The sequence below is a fragment of the Syngnathus floridae genome, chromosome 22, assembly GCF_059516105.1.
Source record: "Syngnathus floridae isolate MCC-2025c chromosome 22, RoL_Sflo_1.0, whole genome shotgun sequence".
Lineage (NCBI taxonomy): Eukaryota > Metazoa > Chordata > Actinopteri > Syngnathiformes > Syngnathidae > Syngnathus > Syngnathus floridae.
The window spans coordinates 6,453,465-6,474,834 of record NC_142434.1 but is presented as its reverse complement, the minus strand read 5'-3'; the positions used below and the strand labels follow the sequence as shown (position 1 = coordinate 6,474,834).

Here is a 21,370-nt window from a genome sequence, read left to right as displayed (position 1 = left end):
TTAATTGTGGAACAGTTCTAATGTAGATTCCAAGCAGGCTAGACTCACCCTGGCACTCTTGGCGGATTCTTGACTGTTCAGGTATTCCTTTACCTGCGGGCAGAAGAGAGGGAATGCATCATATATTGAGAAATTGGGATTGGCAAAATGGATAGTATTGAAAATAAGGCTTTAAAACATTCAATAGTGATATTTACACATTCCAATGGTGTTATGTTTGATTGATAATACTATCAAGTATCATGTGATCTATTCATGATCTATTCATGTGATCTATTCATCAAATACTCGCATCACCTGCAACCGATGGGAGCCGGTTGCCGTTAGCGACGCTAACTGAAGTGCCTTCAAAGAAGCACCACAAAATACAAACGTTTATTTTTTTTTTAATAACTCCTGCGTGTACACAAGGCTCTTGGAATATTTCTAATTATGTGCACGGCGGGAGGACGGTGTTCCTGTGCCGCCGCTGCCGCAACCGTTTAGTGTGAAAGGAATTGTTTGCGAGAGCGGGAATAAAAGAAAAAGATAAAGAAGACGAAGCAGTGTGGAGCATATTGACTGCTTCTGCTAGAGCAGCCTTTTAGCCTCGCTCAATGAAGCGCTCATGAGTAATAGGGAGGAAAAATAAAGGGGGGGGGTTCGCGAGTTAGCCTTTGAGCAGACGCGGTCTTCGTCACGAGGAAGAGTCGTAAAGAACACAACACTCCACACGACCAAGGTTTGTTGTACTTCTTGTCGAATGATAACAGTGAAAACAGTGGCACTCTACATGTTACTAAAATTTCTTGCAATTCAGCTCCGCCCATCTGTCTCGTATACACACTTCAAATAGAATTGGATGCCAACCTCCTATGTCTGTTATTGAGGTTCTTTTGTCAGTCTACTCATGTCTACCAAATTTAGTGTTCATAAGTGTAACTGGCTTCAGGGGCTGTGAATATTTAAAAAAACAAATTAGCCGAGTTATTACTGGTTATCAAACTTTGACGCCATGTTGCACCCACAAAAACCTTGAAGGCTATTTTGCATCAGTCTATGAGGTTTAACTTCGGTGGCAATCTTTAAGGAGTTGGTCTTGGAAATTGTCCCAAACGATCTGAAATGGTCTCTTCAAACTGAGATGGACTTCCTGTATCATTTGATTTTCTTTTGTGGAGCTACTCCTGATAGACATACTACTGTCTTCATTATCTATGCGCGTTTTGGTTTTGTTTGTTTGTTGTGAGGACATATTTCCCGAGTGAGAAGACCTGATTGGACAAACTACCCCCCACAATGAAAGAATTCCTGCTCCTGCTTAATGGAGCCGTTGTGTGTCTTATTATAGCAGCAGATGCGCTGGCATAGGCGCTGCACACTCGACACGGCGCTAACATCTGGTGCTCTTGTTCTCGGACTTGAGTGTTGCAGCGGCTGTGCGAGTCATCCGTCAAATCAGACTAAAAGAGATTTGTGGGGAGGTTGGCGGGGGGATGTAGTCATCGGGCCAGATGTCGTCGTAAAAGAAAAGAGCGAAGCAAGCACAATGAGCGCTGATGATCCCGCCACCGTCTTCTATCCACCGACGTCAAGGACGGCCTTTCCAGTTACAGACAACTCAGAGAACCCCGCGGTGGACCGTTTTTCTCCTTTCAACGTGTTTCTAAAGCAGGCAAAATTGACAAAGGCGCTAAAGAAGGGCTAATCTGGAAATGACGTAAACAGAAAAGTTCATGCAAGTGCTCCTTTGTGACTAAGTTGAAGGGCCTTCAATTGAGGAGGCAGAACGGAACAACAATATTGTGCAAAAGAATGCCAATAAAGGGAGAATTCATTCGAAGGTTGACAAGTAATAATGAAGACTTTAAGTTGACAACGGAGAGAGAATTATGGAAACGTCGGGTCAAAGTTGACCCCTCAATAACGTCTCGTATTTTTGCAGAAATGGTAAAATCACTTGGTAAAAGCATTTCTACAAAGGAATTGTGTGGACAATGTTGGAATTCAAGTGAAATTTTGAAGTGTCCTAAAAGTCTGGACAAGTGGAAGGCAAACCGCATACTTTTGCAGACGTCGGAGGTGCAATCGATCCTGCAAGCCGAGTGACAGACGCTGCAATTATGAGAGAGAGCTCGGCGAACTTGCCAAGCTAGCTGTTCGCCGAGCTGGCCGGCCGCCTTGCGCCGCATCCAGGTGGCGTTCTAAAGAGTGACAAATCGGCAGCGGCTTTTTGACAGGTTGTGCGCGATCTGGTGCGTAGGATTCGACCCGACCCGCTTGAAAAACATCGCAAAGAAAAACACTATGCGAAAGCAGATTTTGTTAGTGACTAATGTAAGTCACGGCACTGGGAAGCCACTCAGCCGTGAAGGGAACAACGTCGCGTGTCGGGCCTTGCTCATTAACAGCGATGATGATCAGACGCTCCGGCTGCCAGACTCGAGCAGTCCATCTCCAACCAACCAAATAAAACAAGCCCCGCCGCCGCTATTTCCCTTTTCCTTTTTTTGTTGCTTTTTTATCGTTGTCCGTCTGACAATGCCTGTAGTTGGTTTGGAGTTGGCGTGTTGCCGGCACTCCCTGGGAGAGGTTCTGTCATTCAACATGGCAGCCGCATTAATACTGCAAGACCTGCGGCGGGGATTTTGGGCAGAGGAGAAGTCTCCTCGGGCAAATGCTTTGATATCAGCTGACCACAGCAATGTGTTAGAACCTCCATTTTAATAGATGGGTGAGCCAGGCTGCCATTTTACATCACAAACAACTTGTGTGTTTTTTTTTTTTCTTTTTACTGTAGTATTTGAGGTGCCCTGACGGGGCCTCGGTGTTCCTCCCAGCGAGGCTGTTGGGGGGGATCAGGCGCTGTGCTGGGAATGCGCCATGACAAGCCCACCAGCATGTGCTCACACGAAGAAGGGTGGGGTGGGGGGGAGACAAATGAGAGGGAACATTCTAGACTAGGCTCCCACCCCCCTCAAGGGCACTGTGAAAATAAAAACACACAAATATGGAAGGCAGACATTTTACATGCTGCTGTGTTTTTTTCTCTTTTTTTTCTCAGCAAGGTCATAAAAATAAAGTTTCCTAACAGTGACCCTGAGGAAGTAAAGTGATTTTGAGTTTTATCAGATATCTTCCTATTTGATAACTATTTCTTATATGAATTGTCTGATCTTTTTGCAAAGATAACTCAGGTTATTTTACCTGCAAAATTTACTGCCGGAATTTGCCATCAAAATGTTTTTTTTTTCCCATCAGGGGATAAACTTTGGCCATCCCTGCTATGTTTGACTTCCAGATGTGCATCCCCTCAACCGTGTGTGTGTGTGTGTGTGTGTGTGTGTGTGTGTGTGTGTGTGTGTGTGTGTGTGTGTGTGAGAGAGAGAAAAGTGGAAAGGGTCAGGGAGGACATGTCCGAAGGGTCTTTGGGGACAAAGTCTGACTGTATGTGTGTTCAGTCAATAGCAGGCAAGCAGAAAATGTCCATTAAAAGGCCCCCCGCATCTCTAACTCTGGCTTGTAAATTAGGTATTGAGCTATTGGTGGAAAGCGGTCATGCTGTCCGACATCCATGACACTCAGTGTCTGTGTGTGCTTGTTTGGTGACAGGATGGAGGGGGGCGAGGGGGGTGGTCTTGATGAGCTGTGACAGGCACTGGGGTTGAACAGTGAGGGCAGCGACCTGAAAGCCTGTCAATTGGTGTTCCGGAAACAGCTAAAAGCCATTTATAGATGACATGCGAGGGTGGGTGTCGGTTGGGAGCAATCGTGATCCGCATAACCCCGAATTTAACTCAAAGTGCACAAGTTTTATTACCAGGTTATTCCGACATTGAGGTCAATGCATGCAGAAGCAACAGGTGGCGCTCAAAGCTTAAGGCCTACTTTGCCAAATAGAGGCTGGAAGAACGCCATGTCTGGTAAAGGCCCAATATATTGTGCAAAAATCCGAACGACTTGGAAACTAAAAAGGGATGGACAAAAGGAATAAACTTTTTTTTTTTTTTTTAAATACTAAGTTAAGATTCATTTGGGAAAAGCCAACCTGCCTCAAAAAAGATCCAAATTCCCATGTGACAAGCAGCACATTCCAACTGTGATTAATGGAAGGCGGCATCCCTGGAGGCATCCTGGCATATGCGCGCATCCCCTTTTCCTCTCATTTCCTGTATGGATTCCACACGTGTGCTTAACACTTCCCACCACCACTCTCCCTACTTTGTTGTTCCATCCTGCCACCAGCCATGAGTGCAATCATGCCGCGTTGGGACTTCCCTGATACGCCGGGGACTCGGCGATGAAGAAATACAAGTCGGACAAATGGCGGGGCGGGACGCCCTTTCTGGCCCCTCAAAGCTATTCACACGAATAGCCAAGTGTGAATATGTAACATTTCCCAAGGCGCTAACTTGCTAATGCTATGCCGACTATCAGCTTTCTTAATAGACATATTCACACATTTGGATGAGTTGTACATTAATATACTCGATCTGTATATGTTCACGCCGGAAACATCTCGATCAATGCGGCAAGGCCCTTTGTTCAACATGATTGATGATAACTGAGAGAAGGACCGCTGCGTCTTTGTATCGGATTAACAATTAGCACGGAGAGAATCATTAGCTTGTAGCAATAATGAACTTTTGTTTGCGCTAACGGCGGTCAGCGGAGTCAAGAGATGGAATTTGTTATTTCGTTTATGAGGATCTAAAAGAAATTGCGTGGCTGCTCGGTACAATATTAGCAATAAAAGTAATTACATATAAAACGGCATACACAAATAAAATGTAACCAAGCAGATGCTAGCGGAAATAGCGCCGGCTACGATGAGCAGGGGAACAACCAGGAAGGGTTTGCCCACTAATGGCACATTTTTATTGTCCATTATGACACTAATTTTGCTTTATTTGAGATTTATTTTAGCTTTATTCTCCAGTGGTAAACTTCTCTAACGACTTATGTTAAAATCGTACACATTGCTGATGACTACGACTAAAGGGCTCGACAGGCATCTTTCTATTTTAGCAGCGTCTAGTGTCGACAGTGCCAAGACAATTTAAGGATAGCTCAGTACATTCACTGTGCCAGAGTGAGTGGATTCATTATGCCTGTCTCAGGTCGGGGGGGGGGCGGCGGTAAGGGACAGATTTAACAACTCCAGTTGCCAAGTTGACTTCGCATATTCAAAAAGGAGAAAAGTTTCTTTCCTCATTTGGCTTATCGAGTTTGGGTCACCGCTAGTTTTTTTTCCCGTCGATGCTCTAACACCCCAGAGAAAAATCAATGCGCACTAACACTTGGAATTTAATCTACGGGAACGAAATAGCATTTTATAAATAAAAACAGCAGCTGCCACAGGAGAGTGAGCGGATCAATTATATGCTTAACGTAGCTCCAAATCTACTAGATAATCACATATATGTTTTATTATGGAGCCAAGCAATAGCAAAATCGCTTTTTAAAACTTAAAAAAAAAACTAATTAACTGAAGAAGCGCAAAATGAAGTAAATCGAGCAAGATTCATTAAATAGATGTAGATGGCTATATTTTTCCCGCCCATTGACACCGCTCACCCAGATCCATATTTTTTAAGACTGTATTTGAAACTGAAGAGGCCCCCGGCTGACCAAATGAGCTCATTTTCATTTGTTCTACATGCAGTATTGCTTTCTGACCATTTGATGTGAAGGAATTCCCCAATATGTGCACCAACAAATATAGATTGCTACACTGTATCCACACTTTGACATCGCTCAGCAAGATTGCTTTTTGTTTTGAGGAGTGGCTCTGAGCCTCAGTAATGAACCCAGATGATGAGTAGTAGCCTCTCATATAAAGCAGCTGGTTTTACAAGACACAGCGTGTTGGGCACTGTGCTGCTGATGCACCAAAACAAGCAGGAGCTAGCCAGGTGTAATGTGCGCTGCGTCAAACAGTGTTACGGTGGCATAAAAAGGGAATAGCGTCCATCTGCTCCGAGTGTCACGCAGCAGGTGCGCAACGACGACGCATGCTGCGTGCCAGATGCGGGCAGGATTAATCTTTACATTAGGATGGCCTGCATCTGCTGTACAGTCCGTGAACGCTAATCACATGTATGGGACATGAGTGCTAGCGACTCTACGAGCTGATTTGTGATTTTGTAGGACAGCGGCGTATTTATACGGTAATCCCGCACTTTATGGGGCGCACACCTCTGGGTCAGGAATATGACGCTTTTGTGGACACGGGTCGTTTCAGAAAAAGGACTGTTTATCCTTTGCTTCCAGATCGCATTTGACGTACTTATCCATATGGCGGACAAGCGGCGTTAACCTTGAGCGCACCGCGACTCGACTGGCGAGCGGCGTTCGGGCGCGAAGGCTAAACGGCGGCACCCATCTGTTACGCAATGTTTAGCACGACACATTACGACGTCGTCGTACTTCGGGTAATGAGCGAAGACCAGAGACAAATGACAAAAGTCACCCGAGATGAGTCTCAAGAGAGCTTGGGAGGCGTTTGCTTGGATAGCATGAAAAGCAAGGTTTTTAGCGTTTTATTATTTTGGCTAGGTGAAATCTGCTCAGTTGGATCAGCACATTTTCAAATTTTTTCAAATAATTTTTCAGATTATACACGAGTGACAAATCTTGACAGATTTGTGCAACTCCTGGTCAGACTCTGTTCCTATACGTATTTGTTGTCTTTTTCTTTCTTGTTTTCCAAAAACATTCAAACATGGCTTGGGCAATTATGCTATTATGCTAACTAGGAATGGGTAAGTATCAGTATCTATGCTGATCTCAGCCTTCTTTCAATTCCTTAAATTAACAATACATTAGATTTGTCATTAATGTGTCCAATTTATTCAGTATTTTGTAGTCTTTAAATCATTTTGATCAAATTTTTACTAACCGGTATTGTCATATCAAACACAGTATTTTGTTTTGTTACCCGCAGTCAATGTACAAACTTTCCTTCCTCCCCAATTCTAACCAACTGTAACGGTGAGAATACAGCAGATTGTTGCCGTTGTACCGGGAGCAGAGGAAATAAACAAACCTTATCAGTGTGTTTTTATTAACTTTCCCTCTCGTGGGAGTCAGCGATGGCCAGCGGGTGTTGTACATCATCCGTGGGATTGACTCGTACTCCATTTTAAAGCTTTCAAGTAGCATCATCTGCTTTTTTTGCGCCCGTACAAAATGAGCGGGATCTTCTTTGGAGCCGGGAAGCGGGGCGGAATTACGAGCAGGGCGGCTTACTTGCAAGTACGTCGGCAACGCTGCAGCTTGTTAAAGCTTTTTCCGGATTGGAATATGGTTGAGGGGGAAGGGGGTGGGTGAAACGTCGGAAGGACTGCAGAAACCGACGCGGAATACTAAAGAGAACGCATTAAATGCAACCAAAGCAAACGGCTCATCTTATTAGACCGAGTTTTCCGTCCTTTGTCTATTAAGTCCATTACCTCCAGAGCACATTGTGATCCTCTGGCACCTCTTTAGCGCCAAGAGGTCGAAACAATGATGCAAAGGGTTCAGTGAGGCACTTCAGTACACGTGGGGCCGATTATTCGCCAAAGAAAGACCTATCAGTCATAACCGTATACGTTTGAGCGTTTACGAGCAATTAAGACGCCAGCGGACATATTTCTCCGTGAGCTCGCTCGTTTACATTTTTAACTAAGTGGCAGAGTGACCGATATTGGCGAGCATTCGCCGGCTGTAATTGCAGACATGTAATTTTTCTTTATGTTAATATACCAGTCCATGGGGGAAATTATTTTAACGACCAGAAAAGTCAATGGGCAACATGGCGGCGCTCTGAGAAAATGTCTGCGGCAATTCCTTTCTGATGTGAAATAATAATGGCGTGGATGGAAATGTGCTCGTTATCGAACCGGCAACACTTAAGATCTCAAGGGGGCCATTTGCAAATGGTGGTTGCATATGGTATTGATTTATGCGGAATAAATAATGTGTGCGGGTGTAAATGGCAAATAAAGGTAAAAATAATCGGCAAACATCGGCCATTAGGCTACTATTTTGAGCGATATTTGAAGAGCCATGATTGGCTGATATAATCGGCCGGACGCTTAATCGGCTGGGCACTACTCATTAATTATTGTAAACTCTCCTTTTGCCAGTTAACTACCACATTGTACGAAAAAAAAAAAAACATACAGCCTAGAGATAATCCACAAAGTCAAAACATGAGCATGCGACACTGACCATCTTTTGCAGGTGCTTCTCTTTGCGTGCATCTACCATGACCAGACCCTCCTTGACCAGGCCAAGGCCAACATCGTCCTTGGTGTCGCCAAACTGTATTGTGACGTGAGGGCAGGTGACGCCAGAGTACTCCACGTTGAGCAGGCACTGGCTGTTGTGGATGTCGCGAACCACGCAGTCCACCACGTCAGCACGGGCATCTTCCTACAAAAAACGGACGAGTCGAATTCAGAAATAATGCCGTGTTCAACCAATATTATACACGACTCAGAAGTTAAAACAAAAATGACATTTTGTCAAGCAGATGCTAAATTTAATAGCAATCTCCAAAAGTAATTAGAAACTTCTCTCAAGCATCTTAAAAAGGTTGGGCAGTTTGAGCTAATTTCTGTTTTATCACATTTTAATGTATATTTTTGGCTCCTCATGCTAACCAACCAATGATAACTAAATCAAAAACACTGGAAAACAAAGAAATATCAGAGCCATCGCCACTTTAAGCCCATCAATCTCCTCCCTCCCCTCCTGCCCTGGTCTTGTCTCCATGGCAACCCCTTTCCAGCAAACTGCTCTTGGATGTGTGTTTGTGTGTGTGTGTGTGTGTGTGTGTGTGGGTGGGGGGGGGGGGGGGGCATTTCTGAATGTGCACTCAGATATTTGATTAGGTAAAAGATAATGAGTCCTTCTGAAAAGTGTGACAGTGTAAATGACAGCAATCAAAATGGACACATTGAGTTGTACCTAAACAAGTGTCCAGCGTGACCATTTTGTTGTTGTTGTTGATTTGGTTCTCGTGCTACAGCTACCTTAGTTTGTTTTGATTTATTTTTTAAAATAATTTTAGATCTGATCGAAATTCAACTTTCTAATCAACTGTTGACCCATTAAGGATATTTGAGTTTGTGCTGTTTCAGAATGTACTCAAAAGTCAAAGAAAAACAACTAACAACTAACCAATGTTTACCAAGTTTGTTTGAATGTTTGCGTAAAGGCTAATACCAAAGTATTAAGAGGCTTGTTTATGCAAAGTTCTTTCAGCTTTTTAACGGCTTGTTTTTCCTCCGTCGGTTGTCATGGTGGTTACACAAAAGTGTCTTTATCACTTGAACTCAAATGAACTGAAACGAAGTGTTTCTTTGGTTACATCAGTATGTAGAAGCTAAAAATAGTAAAGCACAGATAAGGATGTCAAATAATTTTCTAAAAGTTGTTTTGGAGGCTGACTGGTATGCTGGATGACTTTTTGACTCCCATTTCAGGGGGAAATTTCCCTTTCCTGTCAACGATGGAACGTCTCTAACTCGTTCAAATCGAAAGAGTCCCAATTAAAGCACTTGTTGATGCTTGATGGTCTCAGCCGGTCTAATGTGCAAATGTTTTCATAACATTCAGAGTGCTCAAGTTAAAAAACCTCTTAAAAGCTAGAATGTCGACTTTAATCGCTAATTAATTGACATTTTGTGTTTGTTGTAGAACTTTCATTTGGTTTGATTTATGGAGTCAGTGCGACTTAGCGGTGCGGCTTTGACAAGGCCGTCTTATTTAAAGAAAAATAATAATCACTGATTTTGTAGTACGTCACCTTTATAAGCGAGCTGCTTTGATAAATTATCCGAGCTGAGTGCAGCCGGTCAACAGAGTCAGCGTTGTCGTGGCAACAATGTCCGGCGTCGCTGACTTTTCAAAAGGTGACTGCTTTTATTTCTGTCCAAAAGCAACAGCTGGAGAGAGTGATGTTTATTTGCCGCGCGGCGTGAACTCTCAGCACCCGGGAAATGGACGCCTGAGTGTACGCCTTTGCGGAGGTGAGGGTTGCACAAGAAGATAAGGTGGGTGCGACTTGGCCAGCCGAGAGCGACTGTCAGCTTGCAAGTGTGTGTGTGTGTGTGTGTGTTTGCAGTATAGGTGACGCCTGTGAGCGCTGCAACAGATGGGCCACTTCAGCCGTCAGGAGATCCCACGTGACAGCATGCTTCAACACTCAACACACACAAAGACACCAAGTGACCAAGCACATTTTGGATACATACACCGTGTTTATAATTATGCAAAAGACTTTTTTTGCCCATATTTTTATAGTCTATGCTAATGGCCTCATCAAGTCATTAAAAGTTACAATATAATCAGAATGTTTTTAAACAAACCTCTCTATGATATCAGTTTTTTTTCTAAATTCAAAAACATCTAAACAAGTTTAGTTAGATTCTAACATTGGGGCTCTCTGATAGCAGCTTGGAAATTTTTCCAATCGTTGAACTTGTTAATTTTTGGGCATCTGCTGAATCATTGGTTTTGTATTAATGATGTTGTTTGATTTTTTTGTCAAAGTCTGTATTTGAAAAATAAATGTTAAAGTATTAGTACACACATTAACCTCTGTTACCACAACAAAAGCACCAAATATTGGTGCCGTTGATTTGAGTCCCAGGTACTGTCAGAACCCAATCAGAATCAGAACCCAATCGGTTCAAATGTGAATGTGACCCCCAGAATCTAAAGTCAACATTGTGATTGATACTACAATTGTGAATTCATGGGAAAATCCAGAGAAAACTGGTCACTTTGATTTTTATATTTATATTCTGAAAATATTTAAAAAATTAAAATGCAAAAAAATAAAACATCCAAAATGAATAAAGCAATATTTTTATGGATAAATAATTATAACAAATTGAACTTGAGAATTAAAAATAATATAGAATAATAAGATAGGTTAAATAAAAATGATACCAATACTGAAGGATGTTCATGTATTGACAGATATAATAAATGAGAAGTGGTTTGAAAAGACAACTATAAAATAAACAAAAACATACATTCATAAACATAATCCTCCTCAACCTTGCGTGTCTTGTACAAATTTGAACGTGTTAAATTGTGTTTGTACCCACTCGATGTCAAATGGATTTGGTTATGCTGTTCCGCCCAAAAACAGAACTTCTATTTTTGTTACTTACGTCCTGTGGCACCTGGATGTAGGCGAGGGCGTACTCTGTAGCCTGTGCCGGCAGCGTTCTGGTGCTGAAGGCGGGCGGGATGGTGGCGAGGCGGGTGGACGACACGGTTTCTCTCTGGCAACGACACATATTGTGTTTATTATCGTCATTTGTGTCAAGCTTCCAATTCGGGGCCGGGTGTCAGCTGGGGGTACACGAGGCTTTGGCAGCTGCCGGAGAGCCCGGAGTCAAAAAGCCGACGCGCGCCAGTCAAGTGCACGCTGAGACAATACGGCAGCCGTGACAATTAGCCCTGATTGCTGTGATTATGCCTCTGAATAAAGACATTTGAGTAATAAATGAGGCAGAGCTGTGAAAATAACTTTTTTGTGTCTGTGTGTGTGGGAGGGGGGGATGATCCCCCCTCCCCACAATGGAAATGGCATGTTGCAAATGATGACAATTAGTAGCTCACGCTGTGTGTGTTTTTTTAGTCCCTTGCAATTTGAATTTGGTTCACCACGAAAGCTGAATTTTAAGTGATATCTTCTACAGGACTGTCTCAAAAAATTTGAATATCGTGATAAAGTTCTTTATTTTCTAAAATGCAATTTAAAAAAAAAAGTCATACATTCTGTATTCATTACAAATCAACTGAAATATTGCAAGCCTTTTATTATTTTAATATTGCTGATTATGGCTTACAGTTTAAGAAAACTCAAAAATCCTATCTCCAAATATTAGAATATTTCCTCAGATCAAGTAAAAAAAAAAGATTAATAACAGCAAAACAAAATCAAACATTTGAAAATGTCAAATGTCTATTAATGCACTCAGTACTTGGTTGGGAAGCCTTCTGCATGGATTACTGTATCAATGCGGCGTGGCATGGAGGCAATCAGCCTGTGGCATTGCTGAGGTGTTATGGTTGCCCAGGATGCTTCAATAGCGGCCTTTAGCTCATTTGCATTGTTGGGTCTGGTGTCTTTCAGCTTCTTCTTCACAATACCCCACAAATTCTCTATGAGGTTCAGGTCAGGAATTGGCAGGCCAATCAAGGACAGTAATGCCATGGTCAGTACACCATTTACTGGTGGTTTTGGCACTGTCGGCAGGTGCCAGATCATGCTGGGAAATGAAATCATCATCTCCATAGAGCTCTTCAGCAGACATGTAGTGCTCTAAAATCTCTTGGTACACAGCTGCATTTACTCTGGACTTGATGAAACACACTGGACCAACACCAGTTTACTGAACCAAGCTGAGTGTTTTTCAAGGCTCAGGAGTTAATTAGATGATTCAAGTGATGAGTTGAATACCCTACTAGTATACTTTTTCATGATATTCTGATATTTTGATATTGGATATTTGAGTTTTCTTAAGCTGAATGCCATAATCAGCAATATTAAAATAATAGGTTTGCAATATTTCAGTTGATTTGTAATGAATCCAGAATGTATGACATTTTTGTTTTTTTAATTGCATTTCAGAAAATAAAGAACTTTATCACAATATTCAAATTTTCTGAGACAGTCCTGTATACAGATACAGAATCCTATGGACGCATTCCCGTATATTGCAGCTCAAAGCAACACGAGCAAATGTTTCACCAATCAATGGGCTCCTAAAATAAATAAATGCTTGAATTCTCTTAAATGGGTGACATGAACAAGATAAGATAGCACAGTGTGACAAAAAAGTCAGTCCGAATAAGCACGTCCCTCCTTTAACGAGGCGCGTATATTAGACTAACGCAATCAAGTGCACTCTAGAGTCGAGAGGGAGAACACCTTCAACGTTTGCTACCAATCAAGCGCCTTCAGATTTATTGACGTCGTATTAGAGACTCGCACGGCGGTTGTAAATGTGTCTCTTTTGAAGGAAAAAGAGGAGACAAAAGCCCTTTGTCGGAGTGGATGGACGCAAGGTGATGCCCCAATGCATTGTGGGAAGTGACCCGGAGCACGCTGGATAACACACGAGGAAGAAGTACCTTGGGTGATGCCGTAAAAGTGCACTGGTTCGCAAAATGAGTCGCACCCAGCCATAATTCAGGAATGAGGTTTTAGAATTATCTCAGTTTTCCAATACAACCATTGCGCTAAGCATAGCATAGCACAGCATAGCGTAGCATAGCATAGCATAGCATAGCATAGCATAGTATAGCATAGCATAGCATAGCATAGCAACTGCTGCTCTGCCCGACTTCATGTTTATGGAAAACTCAAATCGAAGCGGTCCAACTCATTTTTCGAATGTGCTAACTATGTAATCGAAAGTTAAAGAAATACTTATAAGTTTTCCGTCACTTACGTTGCCGTAGTCAATGTAGAAGACGTGCACTTTTGCTGCCGACTCTACTTTCTCCACTCGGGCTCTGTACCTGCAGGGGATAATGTTTCTGTCATTATTCTCTTCGCTTCGCAATTGCATGTTTTCCACCTGGAGACAACTCTGGTTTTATATTGCAACCACAAACGCGCGAGCTGATTTGAGCGGTCCATAGTGAAGTCCTGCTTTGATTCCGACACCTACCATTCACCATCGGCGAACTTGGCTATGCAGAATTCGCCCCGGCGTGGAGCGTAGGCTCCTTCTACGGGGGGCTGGGTGGCGAGCTCTGCTCGCATGCTCTCCATCAGACTCTCCAGCTGGCTTCCTAGCGGGGCACAAAGTGATTGACAAGAGAGAGATGTTGGGTGAAGCTATTTTGGTTCAATCATAGGGTAATTTATCAGGATTTCAAGAAAACCGGGAAGGTAAGCACTTCAAGAGGTCCAGCAACCTACCGAGACAAGGTCCCAAAATAGCTCAGAACCAATTTGCTAGGAACACTGAAGCAGAGAAAAAAAAATCTGGAGTTTTCGGTGGAAAAGAACATTCTCCGTATTGTATTCTGTTTGTACTGAATGATTGTAGGTGGTTGGAAAGTGTGTCGAGTCTGCAGATGCATGAATCAAAGATGCTTGTTAGCCAAAGAGCCTCAATGTCAGAATACAGACATAATATTAGATAACTCTCTTTGGAAAAGGCGCCCGAGTTGCAGATGTAAACACATGGCAAGTTGCATGGCAATCAGTCTTGCAATTACTCCCACATTGCGTTTCTTAAATCTGGCGGGTTAATGCTATGCGCCCTCATTTCAATCTGCCCCCAGGTTACCTTCGCAAACGCAATGTTTGTTTTTGGAAGACGCACCCAGCGCATTTGCTCGGGTCATTTGCAGCGACCGCGTGTCGTCATTAACACCTTGAGCGAGGAGCGTATGTAAATAGTTACGGCAGGGTTATCTTCGTCAAGACAGGCGGCATCATTTTATTAACTTCAATCGGGGCTATGCAAGGATCGGGAGCCATTTTGGAGAGCGTGGTTACGTCAACGATTTACAAAATGGCGTCAATCTTTTTGACGTATCTATTTCCGCTTTGTGTCCAAAAAGACGGATACATGAACCTTGAGAGAATGCTATTGGTTCTATTTATGTAAATGACAAAGCACGTCCAGATGGAGAATAAAATGGACAACGCCGAAGTCAGTTTTGGGATAAAACTACAAAGCAAAAATATAATACAGTAATCCCTCGTTTATCGCGGATAATTGGTTCCAAAAACCACCCGTGATAAGTGAAATCCACAAAGTACGGTCACCAACAAGCATTTGGAGCAATACTACATTTTCCTAAAGGTTAGACACATGCTTCCTCAATTTAGAAGTTTTATTTTGACTTTTCAATTGTTTTTTAATTTGGAAAAAAATCTGCGATGTAGTGAAGTCGCGATAAACGAAACGCGAAGTAGCGAGGGATCACTGTAATAATAATTCACCAATCTCGTAAATTGGGGCACGGACTCAACTTTCTACATTGACTTCGGAGTGAGTTAACAGCGTCTAACGCCACCTCGGGGCCATAAATAGCCGGCGCCTTGGCCGCCAGCGCTAACATGATTATTACAGCTTGGAGTGATGCAGTCAAAGGCCGCTGACAAGCGTCGCCATGGTTCGCCGCCTTTAACGAGACGATTTATGACCCCTCGCGTGCTTCTGGAGATTCACTCCGGCCACTTCCCGAGTCAAGTCCTGTCACGTCTGCTCCCAACATAAATCCATCACGGTCAATGTCTCCAAGATATTCAGTGCCTTCAAACCAAACATGGATACCCTTGATTGGGAAAATGTGAAGGACTCCTACTAATTACAACACAGATAATTCGCCTAACGGTGAGTGAGATTTGTTGCTGTTGAAATATATAAAAAAACGACTAAAATAAAAAATCTTTTGGTCTTTCAACCCTGAACAGGATTTGATTAGGCTTTCCCGGCTGGCTCCATCCTCTCGAATGCGTGTTTTCTGACATAAAGAACCCTCAGACCTGGTTGCCTCTTGGCTCGCATTATTCACACTTCCGCCTTCTACGCAGAGCAGCTGTTCATCACCTAATGAAGCCCCCCCCCCCCCTTCCCCAACGGCCCTTCCTCTTCCAGGCAGGTCGCTCTTCAAAGCCTGAAACCGCTTTCCCCATCTTTTTTTAATCTCGACTGTTGACTTGGAATATATCTCAGGCGTCATGCGGCGGGCAATTCATCAATGGGGAAGCGGCGAGCCTGTTGCTCTTTTGGCCTTATGTCTTATCGGGATTATTTACCTGCTTTGGCTTTAATGACTTTCATACATGGCGCTTAATAGAATCCCACGCAGCCTTGGGATGTGCGGAAAAAGGCCACGTGAGTCCCAAATGGGCTGCCCCGCTCTCTCTGCAAGGATGTTACGCTTAGATCTCGAGCTATCATTTTCTTCCATACATCACATTATTTTTCTCTCTTGATGTGACAAACTGAAATGTTTGCATTTGTCTGTCTTATGTTTGCATTTTTTTTTAAATCACTGCTGGATTAATTTGCCTGGAGCCAACATTGGCCATCAAACATTGATCATGTGATCGCTACTAAGCTGTTGTTGCAGCGCAAATTGTCACGATTGAGCTTTATCCTCCTTAGCGGGCTGCTCGCTCGTTTAATTAGAACGCGCTTATTCTCTAAGTCAACATTCACTCAACTACGAGGACTACGACTTGGTGTCTTTGATAAACAGCTGATGTGGCATCCAATATTCAGACTGCAGGCACACACACCATGCCGCTAAATACTTAACGGGCTATATTTAGCACATTATTGTTGTTGTGTTTTTTTAATGAGGTTGGCAGCGGAAAAGTGGGGGTTTCTATTTCCCGGTCGCATTTGCTTGGAGTGGCCCGTGCCTTTGGAGTGCGCAAGGTCGTAGAGATCTATGCGGGTCCCCCACTCCAGACAGTAATTACATATAGCCTACAGAGAGAGAGGCCAACGCCGAGGGAAGAAGGAAAAAAAAAAAAACTCGGGCGGGGTTGGAATGGTGTGATAGCCCTTTGAAGGGGAGATAATGTGTGTGGGGAGGAAAGTGAGACAATGCCAGATAAATGAGTACATTAACAGATAAAGAGCCGTCCAATGAAGTGAGGATTAAGGAGCGCAATCCCTCACGCTTGCTGGCGATTTGGCAAAGAAGAAGAAAAAAAAAAAACGCTCCAAACGTGAAATTAATCACTTATCGAGCGCGTGTAAAGATAGCCATGCATGAAGAAAGCTGCACTTATGAGTTATTAAAGGGGGAATAATTAAAATGGGAAAATGGGAGGGTTGGGTTCAAGAGCCGAGTTGCCGTGACCCGCTGAGGGGATAAAATGGGAATTTTCTCCAAGTCATTTGACAATCGCTAGGAAGATGAAAGTGCTGAGGTTATTTGGTGGGTTTGCACGTGCCCGCTCAAGTGCAAAAACAGCTGTGAGGCCTTTGCAGTTTTTCTTTATCGAGCCTGCACAACACAGTGATGGAGCTCGGTAGCATTTTTAAATCAAGCCCCTAAATCCTTTTTAAGTTTGTAACATAACATTTTGTAGACATGTCTATGATGAGTAGACCCACAAAAAAAGACACATTTTGCTTTCAGGTGTCCATTTTAGGGGTCACTAGAATTTTTTTTGGGTAGAGCCTGGTGGCAAATTTTGATGACTCTCCCCAAAACGGGAAAATCTGAAAACAAGTCTCTGCCGAGTGCCACGTCACCGTTCCGTAACGTAATTATACAGTACGGTGCTCGGCTGCCGTGATTCTACAACAACACTTTGATGTGCTCTTCAAGGGCTTGCTATGACTTAATGTGGCTTTGAGCGAGCGTCAGCAAAAACGAAAAACGACCGAGAGAGAAGGAAGGACGGCGGGAGGGGAGGCAGGGCCAGTTCCCTGATGGGGTTTACGCTCTCGGACAAAATCTCTAGGACAAGTCAGTCTTTGAAGGCCTTAAAATGGCTGCGTTAAACCAAAATGGCAGACTTCCTGGGCCTTTTTGAACACAGCCTCTGGACTTTTTTGTAGGTTTACTGATAGACAAATTTCATTAGAATAATTTACAACATTTCTGTAATTTCAAGTCAGCCTTGATAATATAAAGAAAGATTTCAAGCGTGCTCAGGAGCTACTCGGTAAAACACTGCTTGATCATAGACAATGTTTTAATGCGTTTGATACTACTATTCGTAGCGAGTCATTAAATCCATGTGCCTCGTGGCAAAAGACGCTGAAGGCGTCAGCCGCTCACTTCAATTGGAATAGCAGGTACTGCACGTGGTCCTGGTTTTTATCCTCGTGTTTACACCTGGAGGGGGAGCGGAAGGTCGGGCTAGCTGTGTTAGCCGCAGGCACGACTGGGGGCCTTTCAACCTCCTCGTCGGAGCCTACAGCAAGATGATGAAAAGATGATCAGTCGCATGTTTGCGCTCTCAACCCATTGGCTTTGTAAACGTGAGCAAATAATACTCTGTCTGAGTTTGTTGTCACTTGTGGTGGGTGCTACTAATCTAGAATTATCCGGGGAGGGGCGGTACGGAGAGGCTTTTTGGGTGAGGATGCGAGGGGGTTGGGGGGGTTGTACTGAGCACAACACACCAGGAGATGTATTACGTGCGCATTCATTCATGTGAAAACATACATCAGCCGGTGTGGGTGTGCATCCAAGCGGGAGCAGCAGGGACTGTTAGTTCTCCAGTCACAAGCGACGGGGTGATGGATTCCTGTCATTGCATCGTGATAACAACAAGCAGCATGTCTATGGCTGCGGGAAATTGGGGTTCTTTAACTTGGCCTGGAGTTTAAAGGCGAATAAAAATAAATGGGGGAGGAGGGACGTACCTGTCTCTACGTCCTGGGTGTACAAGTGGAGCATGTCGGTGATTTCCGTGACGTAGACCGGCTTGTATTTAGCCACGCGCTCTTTCTCCTCGGACACGTGCACCACTTCCTCCTTGGGCTTCTCCTCGTAGTTGGCCCACACCTACAACACACAAGACTCCACATCACACACAAGTCGCTGTCGACGTTGCAAGAATGAAAGAGATTAAAATGGCATGAAAAGATGAAGGAGATTACATTCTCCATCATGTCGGAGAAGACGTGGGTGTAATGAATCGATTAATCGTTTCATTGATTCCTAGGAATTGTCAGTCGTGTGGGATCGGTTGAGTCAAAATGGAGTGCTTATCATATTAATAAATATGTCTTACAAGACATCAAGTCATATCGAAATGGATGTATTATTATGCATGTCCTTCAATAAGTCAGATTTATACAAAAAGTGATGTTTTGTGACATAAAAACAGTACATATGCATAAAAAAATGCCATAAAATGGTTCCTTGCTAGTCATTAAAATGTCTTCATGTGGAAAAACGCCTCAGTACACTAAAAATAGCGCCAAACATTTTGTGAAATGAAAAAATGAAAAAAATGTCTTAGTATTAAAAAATGTCATCATCAAACATGTCATAATGATGTCTTGCAATAATACACGAGGGAGTACCTAATATTGTGGACAGTTAATCACACAGCATAACAAACAAATAAACAACAACACTTTGTTTCTGCGTTAGTGGAAAAACAAGAGTGGCCTTATTTTGATGGAAGTGTGTGTGTGTTTATGTTACGATTGAGTGTAAGCAGGTTCCATTCTTCCCGCATTGAGGTTGCGTCTCTTTTGGCTTCCCAGGGAGAAACGGGAGGGCAGGAGGCTCATTAGGAAGAAGTGCTTCGCCGGCGGCCACGTATCAAACCGCACAGATGCCAACTGATGTGTATGTGTGTGTGTTTACTGTACAAAGAAACCAGGGTGGCGGGTGCTTGTTAAGGCAGAATGCAGCCGTTGTGTACTCATCTTTAAGAGCAGTAAAGCATGTGAACACACACAAAAGGTGAAGGGGAAAAAGGATGAAAGCGAGCTAATCATTTTTCGGAACTGTATTCGCACTCTTTCTCCTTTTTAAAATATTACAGCAGACGGGTGATTTTTATTTAACAAGAATGAAATCACCGCCAAGGAGCTGCCCTGCCACCTCGAGCAGACGACGCAACCTTTCTTTGGCGTGATTATTGCGGCGCAAACGAGGCAACGCTAAAGTTTGGAGTTTTCCATTTTTCTTTTTTTAAGCCTTCTAGCTAATGATAGATGGGGCCGCGATGAACAATTAAAATCAATTATTCATTCCTCATCGTCGGTGGAGGTGTCGCAACCCTGGAACAGGGGCAAGGGGTTAATTAAGACGAGGAAAAATGTGGCCATGGGTTGTAAACTCAGGGATCAACAATGAAGACTTTGATGCGGTCGAGAAGACAGGTAGCCGTGATAGACTAACTTTGGATGAATTCCCGAAGTGTCAGCTATGTGTGGCAAAGATTAGGCCGGGTCACCATTCATTAACCTGCTGACCATCACTAGGGCTGCTCAGGTGGGTGGGATATTACTGAAAGTTGTTCGGGCAAATTAATGAATGGAAGATCACGAAAGGACGATAATAGATGACGAACAGACATGAATGCAAATTTTTTTTTAAAAAAACGTACTTCACATATTAAAAATGTGACACGACACATTCCATACTTCAAAATGTTACTATAACTACAGAAGGGCTGTCACAATCAAATATTTTTAGAATCGATTATTCTATCGATTAATTAAATAATCTCATACAATTGTGTTTGCATTAAGATGTATTAAAAACATTGACAATAATTATTGTTTATTAACCAATTATTTTTGTTTATTTGGTATTATTTAGCGATTTGAAAAAAACAAAAAGTTCAGCAATATGATGCAAGAACGAAAAGGATTGTTTTCCAAAGTAAAAGCAGATGTTAGCAAATGTCTTGGTGAGACACAAAGATAAATCAGTCTGTTTTCATGAAGCACAAGAGAAATCAGAATGACTTTTGACAGATTGAAATCAGAAAATTTTGACAATCTTTAGTCTCTAAAAGATTACTTGATTATTAAAATGTGAGGCGATTAATTTGATGAATTTGTTTTCAATTAATCGATTCATTTTTACATCTAAACTACAGTATGCCACATACAACGTCTTAATTATATATCATACGATAAGCCACCTTCAAAAGTTTTGGACCAGCATAGTCACTTTCTTTCTGTTGCATACCGAAGACTTATTTGGGTTTCATATCAAAAGATAAAATAGTAGAAAAGTCCAAAGTTACATTGAAAACATGCTTTGGACTGTCCTGGGAGTGGATCACGAGAAACGCTGCGGTGTGCGCACGTGCGCGCACACACACGCACATGTACGCGCGCGCGCGCGCACACACACACACACGCACGCACGCACGCACACACGCGCACACACACGCGCACACACACGCGCGCGCGCGCACACACACACACACACACACACACACACACACACACACACACACACACAAACACACACACACACACGCACACAGTGCCCAGGGCTGATGACCTTCCGTGAGCAGCCAACCATCCAGTTTGTTCCACTCGAATGCAGGTATGTGACTGCTGCTCTGCAACTGCAGCCAGATGCTCCAGCCAGCAGCCAACGGCTGAGAGACACCAGCGCGCAGAGACGATGGACAAAACCAGAGTGACAAAAAGCGCTACTAACAGAGGCCGCTCAGCTCGCCCTTCGGAAAGTCCCGAATGACCCCAACTTTTGTTTTGACGTCGGACGCAGCCATTTTGACGGCAAAGCAGGCGTTCTTTTGGGTTTAATCATCTCTGCCGCCGAGGACGCGCTAATCTCACACCTCTTGATGCCAGACTTTAGCGCTTTTCAACAGCAGGGATGCCATCAAAGCCAACAGATGAACCTATTTTTTTTTGTGCAACGTGTTAAGTTATTATGA

General features: G+C 43.2%; 1 protein-coding gene and 1 long non-coding RNA gene across 2 annotated transcripts in view; one reads left to right on the top strand and one right to left on the bottom strand.

The window, feature by feature from the left end:
- The window catches only part of LOC148379477 (uncharacterized), a 77,756-nt gene extending 67,286 nt beyond the window's left edge, over positions 1-10,470 (top strand). Inside the window, exons 4-5 of the long non-coding RNA XR_015855276.1 lie at positions 9,912-10,001; positions 10,097-10,470. This is a non-coding gene — a long non-coding RNA (uncharacterized LOC148379477). The remainder of the gene's footprint in view (positions 1-9,911; positions 10,002-10,096) is intronic.
- Positions 1-21,370, bottom strand: part of snd1 (staphylococcal nuclease and tudor domain containing 1) — a 98,914-nt gene that overhangs the window by 1,958 nt on the left and 75,586 nt on the right. The window contains exons 18-23 of the mRNA XM_088366238.1: positions 18,354-18,495; positions 13,668-13,791; positions 13,446-13,515; positions 11,154-11,267; positions 8,197-8,400; positions 49-93 (exon numbers count right to left, since the gene is read on the bottom strand). Coding sequence (XP_088222364.1) covers positions 49-93; positions 8,197-8,400; positions 11,154-11,267; positions 13,446-13,515; positions 13,668-13,791; positions 18,354-18,495 — 699 coding nt within the window. The remainder of the gene's footprint in view (positions 1-48; positions 94-8,196; positions 8,401-11,153; positions 11,268-13,445; positions 13,516-13,667; positions 13,792-18,353; positions 18,496-21,370) is intronic.